Genomic DNA, 24,258 nt, shown 5'->3' with positions numbered 1-24,258 from the left:
TTAACTAAGTTTATTGATACACAATGTACCCTTTTAAGTAAATATACAATATAATTCAATGGTTTTTAAATATATATTCACAGAGTTGTGTAACCATCATCACTATGTAATTTTATGACCTTTTAGCACCTCTTAAAGAAATCCCATATATAAACTAGAAGTCACTCTCTATTTCCCCACTCCTCTGAGCTCTAGAAACCAATAATTTATACATTTCCCACTCCCATGGGCCCTACAAACCAGTAATTTCCTATTCTGGAAATTTCATATAAATGGAACTTTACAATATATGGTCTTTGTGATTGGCTTCTTTCACATAACATAATTTTTTTTTAGGTTCACTCATGTTGTAGTATGTATCAATACTTCCTTTAATGTTATTACTGAATTATCTTTCATTGCTGAGATACACCACATTTTGCTTATCCATTTATCAGTGATGGACGTTTGAGTAATTACGAATACTAAGCTGTTACAAAAAATGCTGCTATGAACATTCATATACAAAACCTACACACATACAGATTTTTGTGTGATACATGTTTTCAGTTCTCTTGGTTATATACCTAGGAAAGGAACTGCTGGGTGACATGGTAACTCAGTTTAACTTAACTCAGAACTGTTACATATTTTTCTAAGTGGCTGCAACATTGTGTAATTGCACTAACAATGTTCAAAGGCTTCACTTTCTCTGTATCTTTACCAACACTTACTATCTTTGCTCTTTTTCATTTTAGCCATTCTAGAGGTGAAAGCGTATCTCATTGTGTTTTGGATTTGCATTTCCCCAATGGCCGATGATGAGCATCTTTTAATGTCCTTATTATTCATTTGTATATCTTTAGATAAATTTTTATTAGAAACCTTTTCCCATTTTTATTTTTTTTTAAAGATTTTATTTATTTATTTGACAGAGAGAGATCACAAGCAGGCAGAGAGGCAGGCAGAGAGACAGGAGGAAGCAGGCTCCCTGCTGAGCAGAGAGCCCGATGCGGGACTCGATCCCAGGACTCTGAGATCATGACCTGAGCCGAAGGCAGAGGCTTAACCCACTGAGCCACCCAGGCGCCCCCTTTTCCCATTTTTAAAAAGATTTTATTTATTTGACCGAAAGAGAGAGTGAGAGAAAGCACAAGTGGAAGTGGCAGGAAGAGACCGAGGGACAAGCAGGTTCCTACTGAGCAAGGAGCTCAATGTGGGGCTTGATCCAAGGATCCAAGGATCATGACCTGAGCTGAAGGCAGACGTTTAACCAACTGAGCCACCAGGCATCCCATAAACCTTTCCCCTGTTTTAAAATGTTACTGGTTTTTTTTTTTTTAACAAATTGAGTTTTAAGAGCTTTTAATATATGCTTTTTCCATATAATTTATTTTTTTTAAGATTTTATTTATGTTAGAGAGAGAGAGTGACCCAGTGGTTGGGGAGGGGGAGGCAGAAGGAGAGCGAGACTCTTAAGCAGACTCCATGCTGAGGGCAGAGCCAGTAACAGGGCTTTTTATCTCAGAACCTGAAATTGTGACCTGAACCAAAACCAAGAGTCTGACACTTAACCGATTCTACCACCCAGGTACCCCCATACAATTTCTTTATTAGATAAATGCTTTGCAAGTATTTTCTTTCATTCTGTTGTCTTTCTACTTTCTTGGCAGTGTCTTTTGAGGCACAAGAATTTTACATTTGGATACAGTTCAATTTATTTATTTTTTCTTTGATTGCTTGTGCTTTTGACTTGAGTTGCTTTTGCTTTTGACATCATACATCATAAGAAATTGTTGCCTAATCCAAGGCCAAGAGGATTTACACCTGTATTTTTTTTCTTAGAGTTGTATTATTTTAGCTCTTTGGGTGGGGTTGATGATCCATTTTGAGTTTTTGTGTATGGAGTGGGGTAGTGGTCCAACTTCATTCTTTTTGCATTTGGATATCCTATTGTTCTAGCACTTTTGTTGAAAAGACAGCCTTTCCCTGTTGTAGTATTTTGGCACTCTTGTCAAATATCAGTTGACCAGGGGACACCTGGGTGGCTAGGTCGGTTAAGCATCTGCCTTCAGCTCAGGTCATGATCCCAGAGTCCTGGGATAGAGCCCCACATCAGGCTCCCTGTTCTCCCTCTCCCTCTTCCTGCCACTCCCTATGCTTGTGCTCTCTCTCTCTTTCTCTGTCAAATAAGTAAAAATAAAATCTTAAAAAATATGTATCAATTGACTACAAAAGTAAAGGTTTACTTCTTGATTTTCAATTTCATTTTGTTTATCTATACACCTAGCATTAAGCCAATATCACACTGCCTTTAATTGCTGTAGCTTTGTAGTAAGTCTTGAAAAAAAAAAAAAAAACTTTGTTCTTCTTTTTCAAGTTTTGGCAGTTCTGGGTCCTATATTACCAAATTCCTTATAAGTTCTTACAAGTTTCATGTCCTACCTCTGTGAGGTCTTGTTAACCTTTTATGATTTTCCTATTTCCAGTTTTCTAGGAAGATCTTTCCCCTTTCAATTTCCAATCTTTTTCTGACATTTTTTCCCTTACAATGTTTTTCTCTTCTAGCTCATGAGTACACTTTATATCCTAAATACTCTGTTAATCTCTGGAGAAGAAAATTCTAATTAAACACAATATTTATTCTGAAGTTGCTTATGACAAATAAAATAAGAGACAAGTAAGTAGATCCATGCTAAATTCTTAGTCATTCATAAAGGAGAATCAAATTTTAGTTATTGATTTTGATTTTGATAATATACTTTGGTTTAAGTTTTGGCAAACTTGAAAGTAATAGTTTAAAAGGTGGGGCTTAGGGGCGCCTGGGTGGCTCAGCGGGTTAAAGCCTCTGCCTTCAGCTCAGGTCATGATCCCAGGGTCCTGGGATCGAGTCCCACATCTGGCTCTCTGCTCAGCAGGGAGCCTGTTTCCTCCGCTCTCTCTGCCTTCCTCTCTGCCTACTTGTGATCTCTGTCTGTCAAATAAATAAATAAAATCTTTAAAAAAAAATAAATAAAATGTGGGGCTTATAATAATTATGAGGAAAAAAGCAAGCATTGTCTATATACAGAAATTAAATACAAGGGAATAGCAAAAAATGGAAAACAAACAAAAAATGATGCAAGAATGACTATACATATTAATAAGTTAAATATGGTTTACTTCTTCTTAAATTAACTTTTCACTCATTTGTTCATTTTTCCAAAATAAATGTATGTATTTTTTTCCCAACAACAAATTCCTCAATTCTCTAACACCAAGTGGGTCTCCAACAATTTAGTTCAATTTTGACACTATTCAGAGTTAGTACAGATTCCATAGGTTAAGCCTCACTCCTATAAGACTGCCTCCACTTCCAGTGCCAGCTGCAGATGAGGTCCCCAGGCTACCTACACGTCTGCCTGGTCACCTGCAAAGCATGGATTTCTATGACCCCATCCCTCAGGACTCAATAGTACTCAAAAAAATGTTGTACCTACTATTACAGTTTATAATAAAGGATATAGATGAATATGAAGAAGAAGAAGTATATAAAGTGAAATCCAGAAGGATCATGAGCATAGGATCTTCTTTCTTCATGGAGTCAGTGTATATGACCCTCCTAGCATGTGGATCTGTTCACTAACTTGGAAGATCTCTAAATCCTATCATTTAAGGGTTTTTATGAAGATTACATAGGTATGATTGGTTAAAACATTGTCCCATTGTTGACTAACCTCAATCTCAAGCCCCTTGCCTTTCTTTTGAGGTGTTAGAGCTGAAAGTTCAGCCCTCTAATTGAGTGTTGGTTTTTCTGGTGACCAGCCCTCATTCAGAAGCTATCTACTTAACCTTCCCCATGAATCAGCTCACCCGTATACAGAGGTAGTAAATTTATTTTTAGTTTTTAAAAGATTTTATTTATTTATTTATTTCAGAGAGAAAGAGAGAGCATGCACAAGTTGGGAGAAGGGTGAGAGGGAGAGAGAGGATCTTAAGCAGATTCTGTGCTCAGCATGGAGCCTGAAGTGGGGCTTGATCTCATGACCCTGAGACCATCACTTGAATTGAAATCATTAGTCAGAGGCCCAGTTAACTAAGACACCTGGGTGCCCCAGAGGTAGTAAATTTAAATTCCAGAACTTCTGAGGTACATGGTGGCTCAGTCGGTTGAGCATTTTACTCTTGGTTTTGGCTCAGGTCATGACCTCAGGTTGTGGGATTTAGCCCTATGTCTGGACTCTGTGCTGGACACGGAGTGTGCTTGGTATTTTCTCCTTTTCCCTCTCCTCCTGTCCCTCCTTCTATTCGCTCTCTCTTTCTCTTTCCCTCCCAAATAAAATAAATAAAATCTTTAGATCCCAGAACTTTTTGAAGCTCTGTGTCAAGAACCAGGGATAGGGGTGAATGGGTGGCTCAGTCGTTATCAAGCCTCACATCGGGCTCCTTGCTCAGCGGGAAGCCTGCTTCTCCCTCTCCCACTCCCCCTGCTTGTATTCCCTCTTTCGTGCTCTCTCTCTGTGTCAAATAAATAAATAAAATCTTAAAAAAAAATCAGGGATATTATTTTTAATAATATTTTTTATTATTAATATGTCATTTTTTATTATATGACAAGCATCTGCTATATGTTAGATATAACCATTGCTTTTATGAAACTTGGTGTCTAGTAAAGGAAACAAATTAATAAAAAGAAGAAGATCCTAACAATATGAGATAAGTTAATTAGTGAAAGAGATATGCACAGCATCTGATGAGGTATTACGATCACCACGCTTATCCAGGCTATGAGGGATGTTGAAAGTTGACATTGGGGTTGGAGGGCAGATGGCAGAGTTTAGAGAAGGGTTTCTGGTAGAAGTTGCTCTTCTCTACACAAAAGGAGAGAAGACAGAGAGAGAAAGGGTAAAAAGTGTCCTGGAGCTAGAAATGACAGGAAAAGGCCATTTAAAGTGGGATCACTTTTCCTCCAGGGTGATAAATTGGAGAACTTTCAAAATGAGTATTAATCTACTTTCTTTTCTCTTGCCCTCATCTCTACAGTGAAATCACATTTAAAATATTGAGATGAAATTGTCCATATTCTAAAGTGAAATTGATTTCTAAGTAAGAGCAATTTAAGTTTTAAGGTTTAAACCAAAGATCAGAATCTTTATTCTCCATATTCTGGTATTGTGCATCACAGGAAGTTGAAGCACAGATAAAATACACAACTTAGTTTAACAGATGTGTATTGAAAACCTACTATGTATCAGACACTGCACAAGGCTTACTGTTTTATCATGGAACATTTTTTTTTTTTTTAAAGTAAACTTTACACCCAACATGGGGCTCAAACTGACAACCCCCAGACTGGATCACATGCTCTATTGACTGAGCCTGCCAGGAATCCCTATTATGGAACATTGTTTTCTTTTTTAAGATGTTTATTTATCTGTTTGAGAGAGAGAGAGAGACAGAGCAGGGAGAGGAACAGAGGGAGAGGGACAAACCAGACCCCCCAACCTAAAGACCATGACCTGAGTGGAAATCAAGAGTCCAACACTCGACTGCCTGAGCCACCCAGTCACCCCTCATGGAACATTTTTGGATCTTAATGTACTGACCTAGTTTCGTTGGCTTAAGGTAGAAAACAAAAAAAAAATTATCTCCCAGATGAATTAATAGCTGAAAATGTTGAAATTTTATATTATATACATTTTGAGATACTATAACAATAATTAGAAAAGTGAAATCATTTTTAAAATATTGAGTCAAAATATACATATATATATTATATGTACATTTTATAAGATTTTATTTATTTCAGAGAGAGAGAGAGAGCAGGTGCACGTGCATGCGCACAAGCATGGCGGGGGTGGGGCACAGAGAGAACGGAGGGAGAAGAGGAAGACTTCCTGTTGAACAGAGCACTTGATGTAGGGCTCAATCCCAGAATCCTGGGATCATGATCTGAGGTGAAGGCAGATGCTTAACCAACTGAATGAGTCACTCTCATGCCCCCCAAAATATATATTTTTTATCATGAAAAATTTTAGGTATCTTTTTATTTTTGTTTAAAAAAATACTAAATCTACCAACTTCAAAAAAGAAGCAAACATTTGCATCTTTTTATACTATTTCTGCCTAATATTCGAAAACTTGCTGATCAAGTGAATACTGAAGTTCAGTATTAAATCTGTTTGTGTGTAATGAAACTTCTTTGCCTATTTTGTTTAGGTATATGGTAAGAAAAGGAAGAACGTAGTCTGCACATTTTGCTGTATGTCGATTATTCTTTGGGTTGCTGCAAAAACAATCATTGTTTCATCCTGAATAGCTCACTTCACAATTTTTTTAGACACTAAAAGCAGCAGCTATTCTCTTTGAAATATCCCAACTTTTATGCTTGTTTAATTCACTAGCAATTTGAGAATAAGAATCATTTTTTAAATTTAAATATCCATTATTTTGAGAACAGGCTGGGTGGCATTAATATGTAATGCTGTGTATCACTGATAATATCACAAATATAGACTGAAATTATAAATCAAGACATAATTTGTTATGGACTAGATGGCATGTGTTAATTGTTGCTTGATAAATGCTGCCTGTGCATCACTAGGTAGAACAAGACATCATGCCAAGTAATGTTAGGGGATAGGCCATGGAAATCCTGATACAGGGAAAAGAATAGTAAATGGTATCATGAAATTCATTTACTATGGCAGTAGTGAATAAAAATTATATCTAATAAAACTTAGATATTCAAGTGATTAAATTTGTTAACAACTCTTCATGATCTTATCCTTTTCTCCCAGCAAATTCAATATTATCTTTGTTTCAAATTCTGTCTCTTAAGAATCACATTTTTTTTTATTTTAAAGATTTTTATTTATTTATTTGACAGAGAGAAATCACAAGTAAGCAGAGAGGCAGGTAGAGAGGAGGAAGCAGGCTCCCTGCTGAGCAGAAAGCCTGATGTGGGGCTCGAACCCAGGACCTGGGATCATGACCCGAGCAGAAGGCAGCGGCTTAACCCACTGAGCCACCCAGGCGCCCCAAGAATCACATTCTTCAGGGGCGCCTGGGTGGCTCAGTGGGTTAAAGCCTCTGCCTTCGGCTCGGGTCATGATCCCAGGGTCCTGGGATCGAGCCCCACATCGGGCTCTCTGCTCCACGGGGAGCCTGCTTCCTCCTCTCTCTCTCTGCCTGCCTCTCTGCCTACTTGTGATCTCTGTGAAATAAATTAAAAAAAAAAAAAAAAAGAATCACATTCTTCAGAAACACACAAGTGTTCTTTTTACCATCTTTTTTACCTCAAATTTCAGTTGCTGATTGTGTCTGGTTAACTAGCTAGATGATCAGTATCTTGTATTCCCAGAACTTTAAAGGAAATTGTTGCCTCTTCAGATCAGAGTAATCCAGGCACCGGCAGATCTTTGGCCACTGGTGAAAAAGTCAAACTAGCATTGCCTTTAAAGCTCCATATGAGATTAATTAAAAAAAATTTTTTTTAAAGCTTTTCAGTCTGCATGAAGAACTAAGTGAGCATGCAAATATTATGCTTTACTTCCTCAAGCTGTATTCCATTTCTTAGTTTCTTTTGAAATGCTTCATGCTGTTTTAATATGCACCTTTTCCCCTGATTATTTGACAATTGCCAGTTTTTGCTGAAATATTAAAACAATATGCTTCTTTATGGATACCAACTGTTCATTAACTAGGCAACACATTTGACAGTGAGGAGGAAGAAAATTCACAGGCAGTGCAAGGATTTGTGTTGATATTAGTTAGCATTATATGATAGATCCATATAATATGGAGATGTGTTTTCTGCCTTAGTTTTGATATTCCATCATTTGCACAAATTATAATTTATTTTATTTTGTCACTGCTAATCTGAGAACTGGTACTAGATAAAAATGTTTAATAATTCACTGTGAACAAAGTTTAACAACAAAATGACAAATAACCCCCCAATTAAAGACGGGGCAAAGGATTCGAACATTTCTCCAAGGAAGATATACAAATGGCAATAAGGACATGAGAAAGTGCTCAACATCATTAGCCACCAGGAAATGCAGATCAAAACCATGATGAGATAATACTTCATATCCACTAGGATGACTGTAAAAAAAAATGGAAAATAACAAGTGTTGGCAAAGATGTGAAAACTTGGGAATCTCATATACTGCTTGTGGGAATGTAAAATGTTGCAGCCATTTTGGAAAACAGTCTGGCAGTTACTCAATAAGTTATATATAGAATTACCATATGTCCTCAAATTCCTGTCCTTAGGTATATATTTAAGAGAACTGAAACATTACATCAACACAAAAATTTGTACCTGAACATTTATAGTGTTATTCATAATAGCCAAAAGGTGGAAACAACCTAGATATCTATTAACCAATGGATGGATAAATAAAATGTGCATACAATTGAATATTATTCATCTGTAAAAGAGAATGAAGTGCTGATATATGCTGTGGTATTGATGAGCCTTGAAAACAGTATGCTCAGTGAAAGAAGCCACACAGAAAAGGTCACATATTGTGATTCCATTTAAGTGAATGTGTCCAGAATAGGCAAATTCATGGAGACAGGAAATAGATTAGGGATTGCCAAGGGCTGGAAGGGAGAGTCTGGAGGAGAATGGGCAATGACTGCCTAATTGGTATGGTGTTTCTCTTTGGGGTGATGATAAATGTTCTGGAATTAAATAGTTTCTCAATATTGTGACTATACTAAAACCACTGAATTGTACACTTTAAAATGGTGAGTTTTATGTTATGTATATTTTATCTCAATCAAAAATTCATTGTGATTTCTAACATTATATACCTGAAATAGGTAGAGTACTGCTTTGGATATTCCACATCTTTTCCTTGAAGTAAAGTTATGTGTGACATACTTGAATCCTGTTTAGCTGTTGAAATGCTTTTAAGCACTATGCCATTGGCCAGTCTCTGAGGAACGTTAAAGAAATTGTTGTTCAAAACTGATTACGTTGTTTTTTGCTGGAATCTTTTTGACAACTCAGTAGAATGACTTTCCTCAGATCTCAGCTTTCTTCCTTTGGAAAAATGATTTAATTTTATGAGTACTGTGAATAATATAAATCAACAAAAACTTGCATATGCCAGTCACTTCTTTGCATTGATTATCAGGAACCTCAGAGCCCTCTATCTTTGGTTGCCCCCATTACGAACGGTACAGGGCCTTATGGCATGCATTTTGAAACTAACCTTATTCTTGGCCTAATGCTATTTTTCTCACTCTCAATTTCTAATTTTAATTTGTATATTATGTACCTAAGTGTATTACCTCATATCTTATTTTTGAACAGGACTGAGTATAAAAATATTCAAGGAATTGGGGCATCTGGGTGACACAGTCGGTTGAGCACCAGACTCTTGGTTTTGGCTCAGGTCGTGATCTCTGGGTTGTGAGATGGAGCCCTGCGCCAGAGGACCATGGGGTCTGTTTCGGACTCTCTCTGGCCCTCCCCACTGCGTGCATGTGCAAGCATGCACATACTCTCTCTCTCTCTCTCTCTCAAATAAATAAATAAATCTAAAAAAATTCACAAGGAATAAAGAGTCTTGGAAAAAAGCTTAAAATGCAAATGTGTTTGAGTAACATATCTAAATTAATTTATACTAATATGTAATTATTCACCTGTCATTACAGCCTACAGATTTTTTTATAACTATTTAATTCTTTTTAAGTTATTATTTAAATTCCAGCTAGTTAACATACAGTGTTATATTAGTTTCAGGTGTATGATATAGTGATTCAACGTTCTGTACAACACCCGGTGTTCATCATAACAAGTGCACTCCTTAATCCCTATCACCTATTATAACTATCTAATACTTAACTTTTTTAAGGAGTCTAGGGAACATTGCAGAAGGTAATTAATAAGCAGAGAGAAGGGTGCTCTGGAAATGTTGAAGATTTGTTTGATCAATTGATATGTGAATTGCTTTCTGTTTTGAGTAGAGTGATGAGTTACAGAAGAGATGGTGCTGGAAATCCAAAAGTGGAAATGGGTCAATACAGAGGAGAGAAAGGGGAAAGTACAATGGAGATGTTTTTAAAAATTGCTGGCTTTACTCTTTATCTAATGTTGATCCTATTTAAGCCCCAGTGTGCTTAATCAAATAAAAGCTGTGTATGGCATTATTTTTACACTGTGCGGCTGCATGTATATAGCTTAGAAGGACATTGCTGTCACATCATAAAATACGTAAACATTGCTTTGCATAATCTTTTTAACATGACAGCCTCTATTATAAAATAATATTGTTTCCAAGGAATTTTTAACTTAATTCTGTATATAATATTTTCCCCCTATGATTTTCCATATAGTTTCCATATAACCCTTAAATTAATTACATGTTTTATATTTACTATCTTTGCATTTCTAGCTGCGAGGACAGATTTATGCATTTATTAAATGGTTAGTAATCATTGATTTTGCTTCTGTAATTGTCCCCATCATCATCCTTTTTTTCCTCTAGATCATCTCATCAGCATACATACATGCTGTACTCTTCTCTCACTTTAATACAAAGATATTTCAAGACCCCATATCCCCTTCTAACTACCGTACCATTTCTGTACAGTCCTTTATTACAAAACTCCTTCAAAGAGTTGTCCATATATCCCATTTCTATGTCCTCATGGCACTTTCTCTGCTTTACTGATCCTATTCATGCCTTTGTCTTCACCATTCCACTGAGAACTGTCTTGTCATGGGCACCAGTGAATTTACCTCACTAAATCCAATGGCATTTCTTTTTTTTTTTTTTAAGATTTTATTTATTTATTTGACAGAGAGAGATCACAAGTAGACGGAGAGGCAGGCAGAGAGAGAGAGAGAGGAGGAAGCAGGCTTCTTGCTGAGCAGAGAGCCCGATGTGGGACTCGATCCCAGGACCCTGAGATCATGACCTGAGCCGAAGGCAGCAGGTTAACCCACTGAGCCACCCAGGCGCCCCCCAGTGGCATTTCTTAGCCCTCAGGTTAAGTGTTGTCCAGCGGCATTTGTCACAGTTGATCGTGTCATCTCTCCTGAAGCTTTTTACTTGGGTACTTAACTTTGCCAAAGCCAAATTCTTGATTTCTTAATACTATCACTACCACCACCACCAAAGCTGTTCCTACTTCGGTATCCTCCATCTCAGTGTTTGACAGCACTATTCACCCAACTGATCTGACCCAAACTTTGGAGTCATTCTGGACGCTGATGCTTTTTCTCTTAGTCCATCAGCAAGCAAATATCCAGCCACTTCTACCATCAACATGGCTATCATGATAGTCCCCTCATTTCCACCTGAATTACTACAGTTCTCTAAACCAGTCTCTCTGTTGTTTAATCTCTTCCTCTCCTATTCCCAAGAATATTCTGTATACAGCAATTAGGGTGTTTGTTTTTTGTTTTTTAATCAGATCACATCACTACTTTAGTGAAAGCATCCCAAATGGCTTTCAGCACACCTGGAATAATATCCAAACTATTACTGCTGCTTTCCAGGTTCTCCATGACCTGTGCCTAGTTCTACTACTGACTTCTAACTTACTGTGCACCAGCACTGTGCCTTCTTGTCATTTTTTGAAAACACCTAAGCCATTCTGTCTCAGGACCCTGATACTTGCTGTTCTCTCTACATGAAGCATTTGTTCTCACTTCTTTCTGATCTCTGGGCAGTAATCTTCTCAGAGAGGCCTTTCTTGCCATCACTCCCATCTCCTTACCCTTCATTGTAGTACCAGTCACTATGAGAAAGGATATAATTTTTGTACTTTTTTGTTGTTTTATAGGTCTCCATGATTTCTGCATAGGTTCTGTGAAGACAGAGACTTTTTATTTTTCGCTGCATATTTCCATGTCTAGTACAGTGCCTGCCATATAGAATACTCTTGATAGTTGCTGAATGAATGAACAAATGAATCACTTGATTTGATTAATGTTTTTTTTTTAAGATTTCATTTATTTATTTGACAGAGAGAGAGAGATCACAAGTAGGTGGAAAGACAGGCAGAGAGAGGGGGGAAGCAGGCTCCCTGCCGAGCAGAGAGCACGATGCAGGGCTCCATCCCAGGACCCTGAGATGATGACCTGAGCCGAAGGCAGAGGCTTAACCCACTGAGCCACCCAGGTGCCCCGATTTGATTAATGTTTTAATGTGTGTATTAGTGAAGGAAAACTTAAGATTGGTTTGTGATTTATATAAGATTTTCATTTGTTAATTTTTTTATTATTGTGGTAAAATATACATAACATTAAATTCAACATTTTAACCACTTTTGAGTATATAGTTCTGTGGTATTAAAAATACGTTTACATTGTTGTGTAGCCATTTCAGAACTTTTTCATCTTCCAAAATTGAAACTCTGTACCCATTAAATAATAAATTCCCATTCTCTCCTCCAGCCCCTGGCAAATCATCATTGTACTTACTGTTTTATGAATTTGACTATTCATGTAACTCTCATATAAGTACCTCGCATCACAACATGTTAAGGATCATATTGTGTTTGTCCTATTGTACTGGCTGTCTTAGTCCTGTTTGGACTACTGTAACAATATACCATAGATCTGGTGGCTTGTAAAGAGTAGAAGTTTATTTCTTACCGTTTCGGAGGCTGGGAAGTCCAAGATAAGGTGTGGACAGATTTAGTGTGTGGTTAGGCCCTACTTCCTGATTCACATATGGCTGTCTTTTTGCTGTAACTTCACATGGTGGAAAGGACAAGAAAGTTCTCTGGGGTATCTTATTTTATAACGGCACTAAATCCATTCAGGAGGGTTCTGCTCTCATGATCCAATCACCCTCCAAATCCCCACCTTCAGGTGTCATCACACTCTGGATTTCAGCATTGGAATTATGGGCAGTGGGGCAGACACAACCATTCAGTCTGTAGTACCAGTGTATTTCATTTAGTGTAGTGTCTTTAAGATTCATCCAGATCGTTGCTGTTAAATGTTTGTAAGTTGCATTTTTTTCACTAAGTATGAAGCAATTAATTATATCAATGCCTTACACCTCTCTTTCATCTGTGTACCACTAAAATTTTATGAGTGTAATTAACTAAACTTCATAACCTCCGTGTAAAGTAGATAATTATGGTATGGCAAACTGAAGTTCTAAGAGATTGCCTGAGGTATATAATGAATATATGCCAAAGTTCTGAATGAGGACCAGGGTTATGCAACTTATTATTGTAAGTGTTAGACCAGATTTCTTGTTTATGATGAAATCATGCAAGGGCTCTAAGGAAAAATACCAGTAATAATTATAAAGTCCCTTAATATTCATTGAATATTAATTGTAAAGTTCTTTTAATAGAAGAAAAGAAAATATATATTATCTGAAACCTAGTTTTGTTTTGTTTTGTTTTGTTTAGTGATGGCAAGTTTAGCTATTGGATCTAATTTTTTTTTTTTACCTTTATCTTGTTACATTGTTTAACTGCCTCATGAGTCTTCATAGCCATAGCGTGAATTGGATATTTGAAGGTTTGGACTGGAATAGTTTCATTTCAGTCTCTTGGCTATGGGACATGAAGGCCTTAAAACTATGAGCTTATGTGTTTGTCTTAATTGTTGGCTTGTTCAAGTGAGGATTTTTTTGTTGTTTTTTTTAAGGCAGTCTTGTAAGTGGCAAATTATTGGTAGGACTAAGATGGACTCTGATTTTGATAAAAACTAAAATTTCCCCATAATTATATTCAGATAATGTGTTTAACTTAGTTAATAGTTAATTCCTGAAGGTTTTACCTCTTTGTGTTGCTACAATTTGAGTTGAATTCCGTAAAGAATTTAGAAAAATAAAAGTATAGCCAAAACAGCATATAATTTTTCTCAAGTGAAGCTCTTCATTATGTTACTTCCCCCAAGTGATTAGTTCATTTTTAGATATTGTGTATATATTAACCTCAAGAATGTTTCAACACTGGTTAGCAATGCTACCCACTTTCTTCCTCTCCTGGATGACCATTCATGGCTTTAAAGCAGAAACTTATGAACCAGTGAGTAAAGATTTTGAGAAGTGCTAATTAGTGTTGAAAGGATACGGTGGTAAAGTTGGGGAAAGCATGCAGCTTATATATACTTAAATTTTTTAAAGATGGCCCACCAAGTCTAATAGCCAGTTGTGCTTTATTTGCATGGTTTTTATTATCAGCAAAATTTCAAAGTTACCATTTGACCTCTAGCTACACTTCATGCAATAAAACTGATGTTAGTTGTTTAAAAATTTTGTGAGTTAACGTTTGGGAATTATAAATTTTCTAGAGAAGTTTCAATCATACATAACAATAAGGACAAGCATTTAAATGAGGAATATGATTTGTCTTGAGGAGAAGATTTTTTTTACAGTAAGAATACTGAAATTGATACATAGTAATTTATGGAAATATAATTTGTTTTATAAGAAATTTGAAATAATTGACCGTAGAAGAAGTGCTTTTTAAATGATCTTTGTTTATATTTGGTCTTACTGAAGTAGTAGCATGGACAGTGAGTTGTTTAGTTGAAGAGAGTAGTAAGAAGCTTGGAGGGGGTGACAAAAAGTTAGAATCCTGGTAATTCATTTTTTAAGGCTTTAAAGAGATTATACATGCTTTTATTGTTTTTCCTTTTGGCTTTGTGTGACACTTAAGGAAGCTCTCCTAAGGGAATCTCACTTTGCTCTAGGTTGCAATATAACAAAGTTAGAGGTTCTATTTAATTTTTTATTATTTTTGTAAGATTTATTTATTTGGGAGAAAGAGAGAGAGCAAGGAAGGAAGGAGAGAGAGAGAGAGCAAGGAAGGAAGAGGGGCAGAGAGAGAGAGAAAGAATCTAAAGCCGACTCCTGGCTGAGCATGGAGCCTGACCTGGGGCTCAGTCCCAGGACCCTGAGATCATCGACCTGAGCTGAAATCAAGAGTTGGATACTTAAACGACTGAGCTATGCAGGCACCCCAAGTTAGATGTTTTAAAATGAGAAACTGTTACTTGCTTTTTCCTAGACTTCTGTCAGTAGGCTATAGAGTCATCACTTTCTAACTCTCTGAGTTTCTCTAGTGTAAACAGTGGGCTTCTAATTATTTCTAACAGGAGATACTGAATTAATCAATAGCAGGTTTTGAATTAGAGGCCTACTTACCCTACCAGAAAGCCTGATGAGATCTTCAAAGCCAAATAGTGGCAGCATATGAAACTTAGGCATTGATGAGCTTTTTTTTTTTTTTTTTTGATAAAAATTTATAAACAGTCAAAATAAAGATTGATGGCTTTGAATTGGTGAATCTGTAGGACTCTTTGTTTCTTTCATTTCTGTAACTTGTATGAACACCTTCAGTGAGTCAGTTGTCAATTTTAAAGGTAGGAGGTAAGAGGTTCCATCCTTTTTATTAATTTCAGCATCCGTTAGCATGATTTAATGTGCAGTTGCTAGAATAATTGGAACTACTACCTTCACGTTCTCTGTGAACATTAAGGGAAGAAGCACATCATATATTTTACTACACACCCTGCTTAGACAGTTGAAACTGAGGACAGGAGGCATTCAGTGAGTATGATGCACCAAAAATACTGCTTGGAATTGGAACCCATATGTATTAACACTGGCTGTTTTCCTTTTCTTTTGTACCTTGGATATATTCCCCCATGAAATCAGAAAAACAACTTTTAGCCTAGATACAAGTGTTTGTACAGGTTGGGAAATGATTTCTATTGCTTTATTTGCATGTAAAGTAAGTATAAAAATTGATTGGTGCCTTTCCAACTTGAGAAAGCTGCTTAACAAAGCTTATATTAATTGGGTATACTGTCTTCTATTTCTATACCCACTTTAGACTGAAATAGCAGGGTTTTTTCATATATACCATATTACATGCTTAGTTAGAACTTTTGTCTTGCTATTAAAGCTTGCTCATCTCTTTTTCTTAAAATATAATAAGAAAAGGAAAACAGTTGATAGCAAGAGGCTCGTAAGGATCAGGATTATCGAAGTTGTTAATAAAATAAATTTCTTCTTTTTTCCCTATGTTCTATTGATGTTTTAGTCATAATGGTACATGTTCTATCCAGCCTCACAAAGTAAAGCAAATTGAAACTTTTATATTTTTAAAGATTTATTTATTTATTTGAGAGAGAGACAAAGTGTGCATGAGTGGAAGGAGGTGCAGAGGGAGAGATTCTTCAAGATGACTTCTGCTGAGCATGGAGCCTGATGCAGGGCTCTGTCTCATGACCCATGAGCTGAAACCAAGAGTCCAACACTCAACCGGCTGAGCCACTCAGGTGCCCCCTAAGGCAAACTGAAACTTTTATTTATTTATTTTTGCTTATTTGATTTTTAAAGATTTTATTTATTTATTTGACAGGGAGAGATACAGTGAGAGAGGGAACACAAGCAGGGGGAGCAGGAGAGGGAGAAGCAGGCTCCCTGCTGAGCAGGGAACCTGATGTGGGGCTCCATCCCAGGACCCTGGGATCATGACCAGGCGCCCCAAACTGGAACTTTTAAATAGCAGACAATATAAATGCAATCAATCTCAAAAGGTTTAGATCTCAGTTCTCTAAAACCCACGACTATTTCCATATAAACCCTGTGACACATTAAGCATGGTAAAGTAAATCTCTTTTTCCCAGCAAACAACTTGAAAGTTATTCAAAGATAAAATATTTCCTTTCCAAATTTGGAGCAATTTTTCTGAAATGAACATAGCCTATCCAACACAGTTGAGGTGTTTTTGTTTTTTGTTTTTTTTTTCCCACTTCTAAAAATTAGAGAAAAACATTTTCAAATTTTTAGGAGAATCATTTACAGTTCAATCCTGGTATGGTGTCAGAATTGCCTAGTTGTTCTAATATGGTACCCACTATCTACCAGTGGCTATTTAAATCTAAATTAAAATAACTAAAATTAATTAACATTTAAAAGTCAGTTGCTTAGTCACAGAAACAATATTACAAGTGCTCAAAGCAGCATTTGGCTGTGGGCTAGGTATTGGACAGGTGAAACTGAACATTCCCATTATTGCGGAAAGTTCCATTGCATGGCACTGGGTAAAGCATTCCATTGGTGGTAGATCACAATTTTAGCAGTTTCCCCAGTAGTTTCCTAATATTTACAGGTATTTTCTACTTCCCTCCTATAAAAAAGAAATATTGCTTATCAGACTCAGTAATTTTTTTCTATCAAATAATTTCTCTAATTAAAAATATTAATGGTCAGGATTTGAAATAACTAGGTGAGGATAGAAGCATGTTTAAAGTTTTAAAAAGTCTCTATTAAACCTTAAAAATGTATGCCAAAATATCTTTATTTTTTTCTTTTTTGGGGCACCTGGGTGGCTCAGTGGGTTAAAGCCTCTGCCTTCAGCTCAGGTCATGATCCCAGGGTCCTGGGATCGAGCCCCGCATCGGGCTCTCTGCTCATCAGGGAGCCTGCTTCCCTTCCTCTCTCTCTGCCTGCCTCTCTGCCTATTTGTGATCTCTGTCTGTCAAATAAATAAATAAAATCTTAAAAAAAAAAAAGACTTTATTGAGAGAGAGAGAGAGAGCGTGCACAAGCAGGGGGAGCAGCAGGCAGAGGGAGAAATAGGCTCCCTGCTGAGCAAGGAGCCAAATTTGGGACTCGATCCCCCGATCCTGGGATCATGACCTGAGTGGAAGGCAGATGCTTAACCAACTGAGTCACCGAGGGATCCCTAGCTGTGAATCTTTAAAGAGAGAATGATAGAATGTCTGCAGTCTAGGACTGCCGATACCGAAACAGCCTAAAGTTGCATTTGATTTGTGAGGTTATTTTTCTTTCTTTCTCTCTTTCTTTCTTTCTTTCTTTCTTTTTTTTTTTTTTTAAGATTTATCTATTTATTGGGGCGCCTGGGTGGCTCAGTGGGTTAAGCCGCTGCCTTCGGCTCAGGTCATGATCTCAGGGTCCTGGGATCGAGCCCCGCATCGGGCTCTCTGCTCAGCAGGGAGCCTGCTTCCTCCTCTCTCTCTGCCTGCCCCTCTGCCTGCTTGTGATCTCTCTCTGTCAAAAAAAAAAAAAAAAAAAAAAAAAAAGATTTATCTATTTATTTGAGAGAGAAGGAGAGAGAGAGCGCAAGCACGTGTTTGTGTGGAGTGAGGGGTGGGAGGGGCAAAGGGTGAGTGAGAAACTTCAACAGACTCTGCAGTCCTGTCACATGGCTCTGTCCCACCATCCTGAGACCACAACCTGAGCTGAAACCAAGAGTCAGTTGCTCAACCAACCGTACCACCCGGGTGCCCCTGTGAGATTATTTTTCTTATGTAATAGAAATAGATTTTTTAATGGAAATTTTTTTTTAAATTTATTTTGACAGAGAGATATCACAAGTAGACGGAGAGGCAGGCAGAGAGAGAGAGAGGGAAGCAGGCTCCCCGCTGAGCAGAGAGCCCGATGCGGGACTCGATCCCAGGACCCTGAGATCATGACCTGAGCCGAAGGCAGAGGCTTTAACCCACTGAGCCACCCAGGCGCCCCTAATGGAAATTTTTTTATTGTATAACTACACCTTGGAAAGTACAAACACAGCAAAAACATTAAACTGATATATAAATGAATGATTAAATATTTAATGACTATTTAAATGAATTTTAGAGTTAAGCAGCATATTTTTTTTAAGATTTTTTATTTATTTATTTGACAGAGAGATAGAGATTACAAGTAGGCAGACAGGCAGGCAGAGGGAGAGAGGGAAGCAGGCTCCCTGCTCAGAAAAGAGCCCGATGCAGGGCTCAATCCCAGGACCCTGAGACGATGACCTGAATCAAAGGCAGAGGCTTAACCCACTGAGCCACCCAGGTGCCCCAAGCAACATATATTTCTATGTTCAAATTGAGTGAGGTGAGAAAAAGTAGATATTCTACTCATTTATTCCTATGATTGTTTTCAATAAGCCAAGTAGGGATAGGTATCCTTACTTTGTGTATGTGGAGACTTTTATGTGTATGTTAAAACCAGTTACATAAGGAAAGACTTTCTGTTTTGGGTCAGAAGAAGAGGAAAAATAAAGATAGTTATATGTTAATTACTGAAAGATTGCTTATATAATTGTATGTCTTGATTTATCTCACAGCTTAACACTGGTAGGTGTTTTCTAAGTATAAATATAGTTGAGATTTTCCCTGTGCATATTTACTGAAATGGTAACTTGTATAGAAATAGCACATAACCAATATATTAGTTGAATTATGTTTTCACAAAATGTAATATTACTTTTTATATGTGTAATTTGAATATATTTCCCAGTTTCAAGATGATTTAAAGAATTACCTTTCCTTGTAAAGCCACTTAAGATTTTTATGAGAAGCTTTAAGATTTGTCTGGCTTTATCTAGTGTCATTTTAATTTCATGTGTTTTTTTCCTATGCATTTGCACGTACCCAGTAAGCCATGTGTAAAAATTGTTCCCATGATGAAGGAATGCCTTTACTAGTTTTTTATGCTATTAGCTTTAGAGCTTTATTTTTTTTTTTAAAGATTTTATTTATTTATTTGACAGAGAGAGATCACAAGAGGGCAGAGAGGCAGGCAGAGAGACAGGAGGAAGCAGGGTTCCCGCTGAGCAGAGAGCCCGATGCGGGACTCGATCCCAGGACTCCGAGATCATGACCTGAGCCGAAGGCAGCGGCTTAACCCACTGAGCCACCCAGGCGCCCCAGCTTTAGAGCTTTAAAAATAGTGTGCAGTTTTAGCTATACATATAGTCTTAATTACCTTGTATTTTTTTTTCAAAAAATAAAATGGAACATTTATTTTTATTTTTTTATTCAGTCACAAATATTGTTTGAATGTAACTATTTTTAAAAACTTTAATATCTTTTTGAATTACAGAGTTTTATAAAAAGTATAATTGCTTCTTTCATAAGACTTTTTGTATTGACATTTTATCATCACAGGGCTTTTTAGTGTGTGTGTGTGTGTGCACGTGTGCGCACGCGTGTGTTTAAAGTAGAGTCCACACCCAGCCTGGGGCTTGGACTCAAAATCCTGAAATTAAGTGTCAAATGAAACTAAGAGTCAAATGTTCTACTGACCAAGCCAGCCAGGTGCCCCACAAGACTTTTTTATATTGATTTAAGTTGAGAACATAATGCTAGAAAGTAACTACTTGAAGGCAGGTCTTTGGAAATACAGGGTAAAATGTGTGTTGGCAGAATGGAATGGCTGAAAGGTGTGAGATAAAAAAGGAACCAAGGAAAACTCAGTTCTCTATGCTTGGACAAGTCATGTAAGCTCTCTAACATCTATTTCCGTGAATTGTTACGAGGATTTGATGAAATAATATACGAAGGCCCATTATGAATATTAAAACACCATAATATTGTGACAGTTTTTAACATAAAACATTTAAAAGCTTACCTTAAGTCATGCCTTGTTAATTGAGAAATTTCCAAAAAAGCTTAGATTTTATAGGGGTAAGAACTCTAAGCTCTCCATAGTTCAGGAAGTAGTTTAACTTATAACTTCCCTTGGGCTTATTGTGTATAGTTCCTTCCCAGTGATATTTTCAATCTTTACTAGTTTTGTATCTCTTCATAAGGATGAGCCTAAGGCCATTTCTCCTATTAATTGATAATAAATTGATCACATTCTAGCCTTAAGATGAACTACTAATCTGATCACAGAGAAAAAGTCATCTATAAAAAGGACCTGTCTCTTGTTTGTAGTATATTTGAGACACTGTGATTCTCTTCTTAGTAAATATTTGAAATCAAAAAGCAACCCAAAATGTCCTATAGCTTATTTACTAATATGTTATGTTATGTTATGTTATGTTATGTTAATTATGGGATGTTGCTGATTATAAGCAAAACATAATCTGTCATGCTATAATAAATAATGACCCATCAACAACCTGCAGTGCCTCATGCTTTATTTGTGTCACATCAGTTCTAACTTTCCTGACAACTTTAGATTGACTTATGGCATCAAGAAAGACAAAAATTCTAAACAAATATTTTAGTTTCTGAAATTACTTACGCAAATATGATTCAGCTAAATGCTATTTCTGTTTTCCTGTTGCAGATTTCTTAACAGTGATGTCCCAAGATTGACCACATTGATCACAGTAAGAACAAAATGATAATTAATCTTTTAAGGATGTTTTCTCCAGAATGAGTATAGGGTTGGAAAATATTTATAATTTTATTCTATCTTTCAACAGGCAATTAAATGTTTATATTTTCAAAGAACCACATCTCATACTTCTAGTTAGTATCTTAAGTACCAAAAATATTGCTTTAAATGATTTAAAAACATTTAAAATGAAAATTACTTTTAATATATAACTGAAATTATATGCTTAATTATATTAATGTATTTCAGTGTGAATCATCTGAACATCCTATTTTTAAAATTTTTGTCTTTACTAAAAAATAACAGAATATTTAAGGTAACTCCATATTAGGAAAAAATTTACAAAGATAAAATTACTTGAGATTGTAATCACTTATTAAGAAAAGACTGTGTCAACAGCCTTGAAAGGATTCTTAAGCTTGCTTAAATTTTTCATTGATATTTAAATGATTTATAGAGAGTCTTCCAAATATGGAGAGTTGTTGAAAAGAGATAGTTCTCATAAGTAACTGATACGTCTCTTCATTTTAAAGTATTAATTTCTACAATATATAAGGATAAGGAAATAACATTTCTTAAAGAAAAAACTGTATCCAAGGCCTTGATCCACATTATTATAAAATTACTAAATAGTAAAAAAATAGCATTTTTGGAAAATTCTTTTAAATAACACAGAAATAAATTTAAATTAGTTACTCAATCTGTTTCTTTAGTCCTGTTCTAATTGTTCATTAATTATATAAACAGTAATTATCCAAAACATAAGCTCATAATATTTATATTTATGTTTTAACATTTTTCTAAAAAACTTAAAAAAACCTGGTCTACTTTTTTAAGCTTGACATTTTTGGAGGCTGGAGAGAACTTTTATTGTATTTTTAAGGGCTTTATCATCAAGTATACATATGCTCAGATGTTTATTGCATATTCATTCATTTTCCCAAGGCATCACATTAGCTATCTCTGATATGCAGCTCTTTGCTTGTTCGTTTTTTTCTTAATCAGAACTTTATTGCCCTACCTGAATATTTTACAACAAAATATTAATGTATTTCTATAGTAACCTTCTGTTTAGTGTTGAGTACTTTACAATCAAGGAGGTTAACATTGGCATTGGATGAAAATGATTTTTAATTTGAAAATGCTGGCTCTCGCTGTACATTTTTAGGGTAACATTAAGAGAGTATGTAATTGCAAGTGTTCTAAATTCAAGAATTTCAGTAAGAGAGGTAGTATCCAATATTATCTGATATAATGTAAGGTAAAGACTAAGAAGTATTCATTTGAGATATTCATAAGTGACTGATAGTAAAAATCCTTAATTTGTAATAATATCAGGGCTGTGAGACCTTCTTCAGCCCCTTGAGCCAAGAGAAGAGGGTAGATTTCAACACTGATTCCCATTGAGGGCACTGTGGAGAGAGTAGGTCAAGCATTGACCATGGGGCAAAAATAAAGTGAGGCCAGGAAAGGGCTGATATGCTCAGAGGAAATGGAGGTTACAGGACTAGTCAGAAGTAGATAAGCTGATAAATTGAGATGATAAAGTAATAGCTGAAAGAGTAGAATATTGTAGCTAGGCCCCGGGGAGGATATTATAGATTGTTTCAGAGCTGAAGCTGTATTGAGTTTTTGTGTATTATATAATATACATTTTTTATAGTTTTGCCCTAGAAATTTTCAGAACTCAGGAGGATTGCTATTTTTCCCGTTATAATTCATAAAAGTGTTCAAATCTCTAACTGCTCTCCCATCTTCCTGGCCATCATCAATTCTCTTGAAGTCTATGCATCTTCAGTTTAATCTTATCAAAGCATTGCTCTGACTCTTTCACTTTTTTACTTGAAGATGTTTAGTGACTTCCCATTTCCTCCAAGATCAAATCTAGATAGTCTAACTTGTTATTTAAGCTCCTCCTCAATTTGGGTGTAACATATTTCCCAGCTGAGTATTCTATTGTTCAAGAATCCTACATTCTACCCAACATGGACTACATACTCCACATCAAAAATTTGTTTTGGTTCCATACCACCTTCATTTCATTGCCTTTCCTTAGAATATTCTTTTTTTTTTTTAAGATTTTATTTTTAAGTAATCTCTATACCCAATGTGGGGATCAAACTCACAACCCCAAGATCAAGAGGTAAATGCTCTAACAGCTTAGCCAATTAGGCTCCTCTCTGTAGAATATCGTTTTTCTATTTTAGGCTTTTAGTTTTTTCTGATGAACTCAGAACTCTCCTCTAATACCCTGTCAACATGTAATCATTCTTTGAGGCCTTCCCTAAGCATCCTAATGGAAAATGATCCTCTTTCCCTAGCAGTTTGTTAATGCTTAATTTTTATTATTCCTATGTTACTGGTAACATATTTTCTTATATTTTATGTATTTTAATATTTATTTTTCACTGTGCTAAGCAAATGAGCATTCAACCAATGTTTGCTGGTAATCATAAATACCCAAGAAAGAGCTCAATTAATTAGCATCTTTAGTTTTTCTATATAAAAATTAAAATAAGGATATTAATGCATGAATATCCAAAAGGTGAACCATGGGAAGAAAGGTGGATGGGAAAGAATGTAAGTTTTAGAGAGCTTGGGGCTTCTGGGTGTCTCAGTCGGTTAAGCATCTGACTCTTGATTTTAGTTCTAGTCATGATCTCAGGGTCCAGCCCCTTGTTGGGCTCCATGCTCAGCAGAGAGTCAGCTCAAGATTCTCTCTCTCTTCCACTGCTCTTCCCCTCCTCACTCTTTCTCTAAAATAAATAAATAAATCTTTTAAAATTTTTAATTTTTAATTTTTAAATTTTTGTTATTTTTAAAAGATTTTATTTATTTATTTGACAGATAGGGGGAGAGAGAGAGACAGCAGGAGGAGATGCAGGGGTAGGCGGAGATGCAGGCTCTCCGCTGAGCAGAGAACCCAATGTGGGTCTGGATCCCAGGACCCTGGGATCTCGACCTGAGCTGAAGGCAGATACTTAACCGACTGAGCCACCGAGGTGTTCCCTGCCCACCCCCACGCCGTTATTTTAAAAAGAACTAGAGAGAGTTCAAGTATTGATGCCACTTATACCAGGTATGTGACCCTTAGCAAATCAACCTCTTTGTACTTCAGTATCTTCACCTGTAAAATGATGTTACTTACATTTAAAAGGATTGCTATGCAAGATTTAAATATAATGCATTTCAACTTTCTTCCCTCTTA

At 36.2% G+C, this 24,258-nt stretch overlaps 1 protein-coding gene across 2 annotated transcripts in view; it reads left to right on the top strand.

Moving 5' to 3' along the window:
- The window catches only part of BAZ2B (bromodomain adjacent to zinc finger domain 2B), a 316,333-nt gene that overhangs the window by 52,742 nt on the left and 239,333 nt on the right, over positions 1-24,258 (top strand). Inside the window, exon 2 of one of the 2 annotated variants that reach the window (XM_047721834.1) lies at positions 21,000-21,042. Coding sequence is in view for 1 of the 2 variants with exons in the window: in XM_047721833.1 (XP_047577789.1) it covers positions 24,114-24,129 (16 nt within the window). In the remaining variant the exon portion in view is untranslated. Of the gene's footprint in view, positions 1-20,999; positions 21,043-24,066; positions 24,130-24,258 lie in introns of those variants that run through there. The other variant, XM_047721833.1, reaches the window with a different exon arrangement.

Source organism: Lutra lutra, chromosome 3 (genome assembly GCF_902655055.1).
Source record: "Lutra lutra chromosome 3, mLutLut1.2, whole genome shotgun sequence".
NCBI classification, from domain to species: domain Eukaryota; kingdom Metazoa; phylum Chordata; class Mammalia; order Carnivora; family Mustelidae; genus Lutra; species Lutra lutra.
Note: the sequence above shows the minus strand (reverse complement) of the source record. Positions and strands in the feature narration are given on the sequence as shown.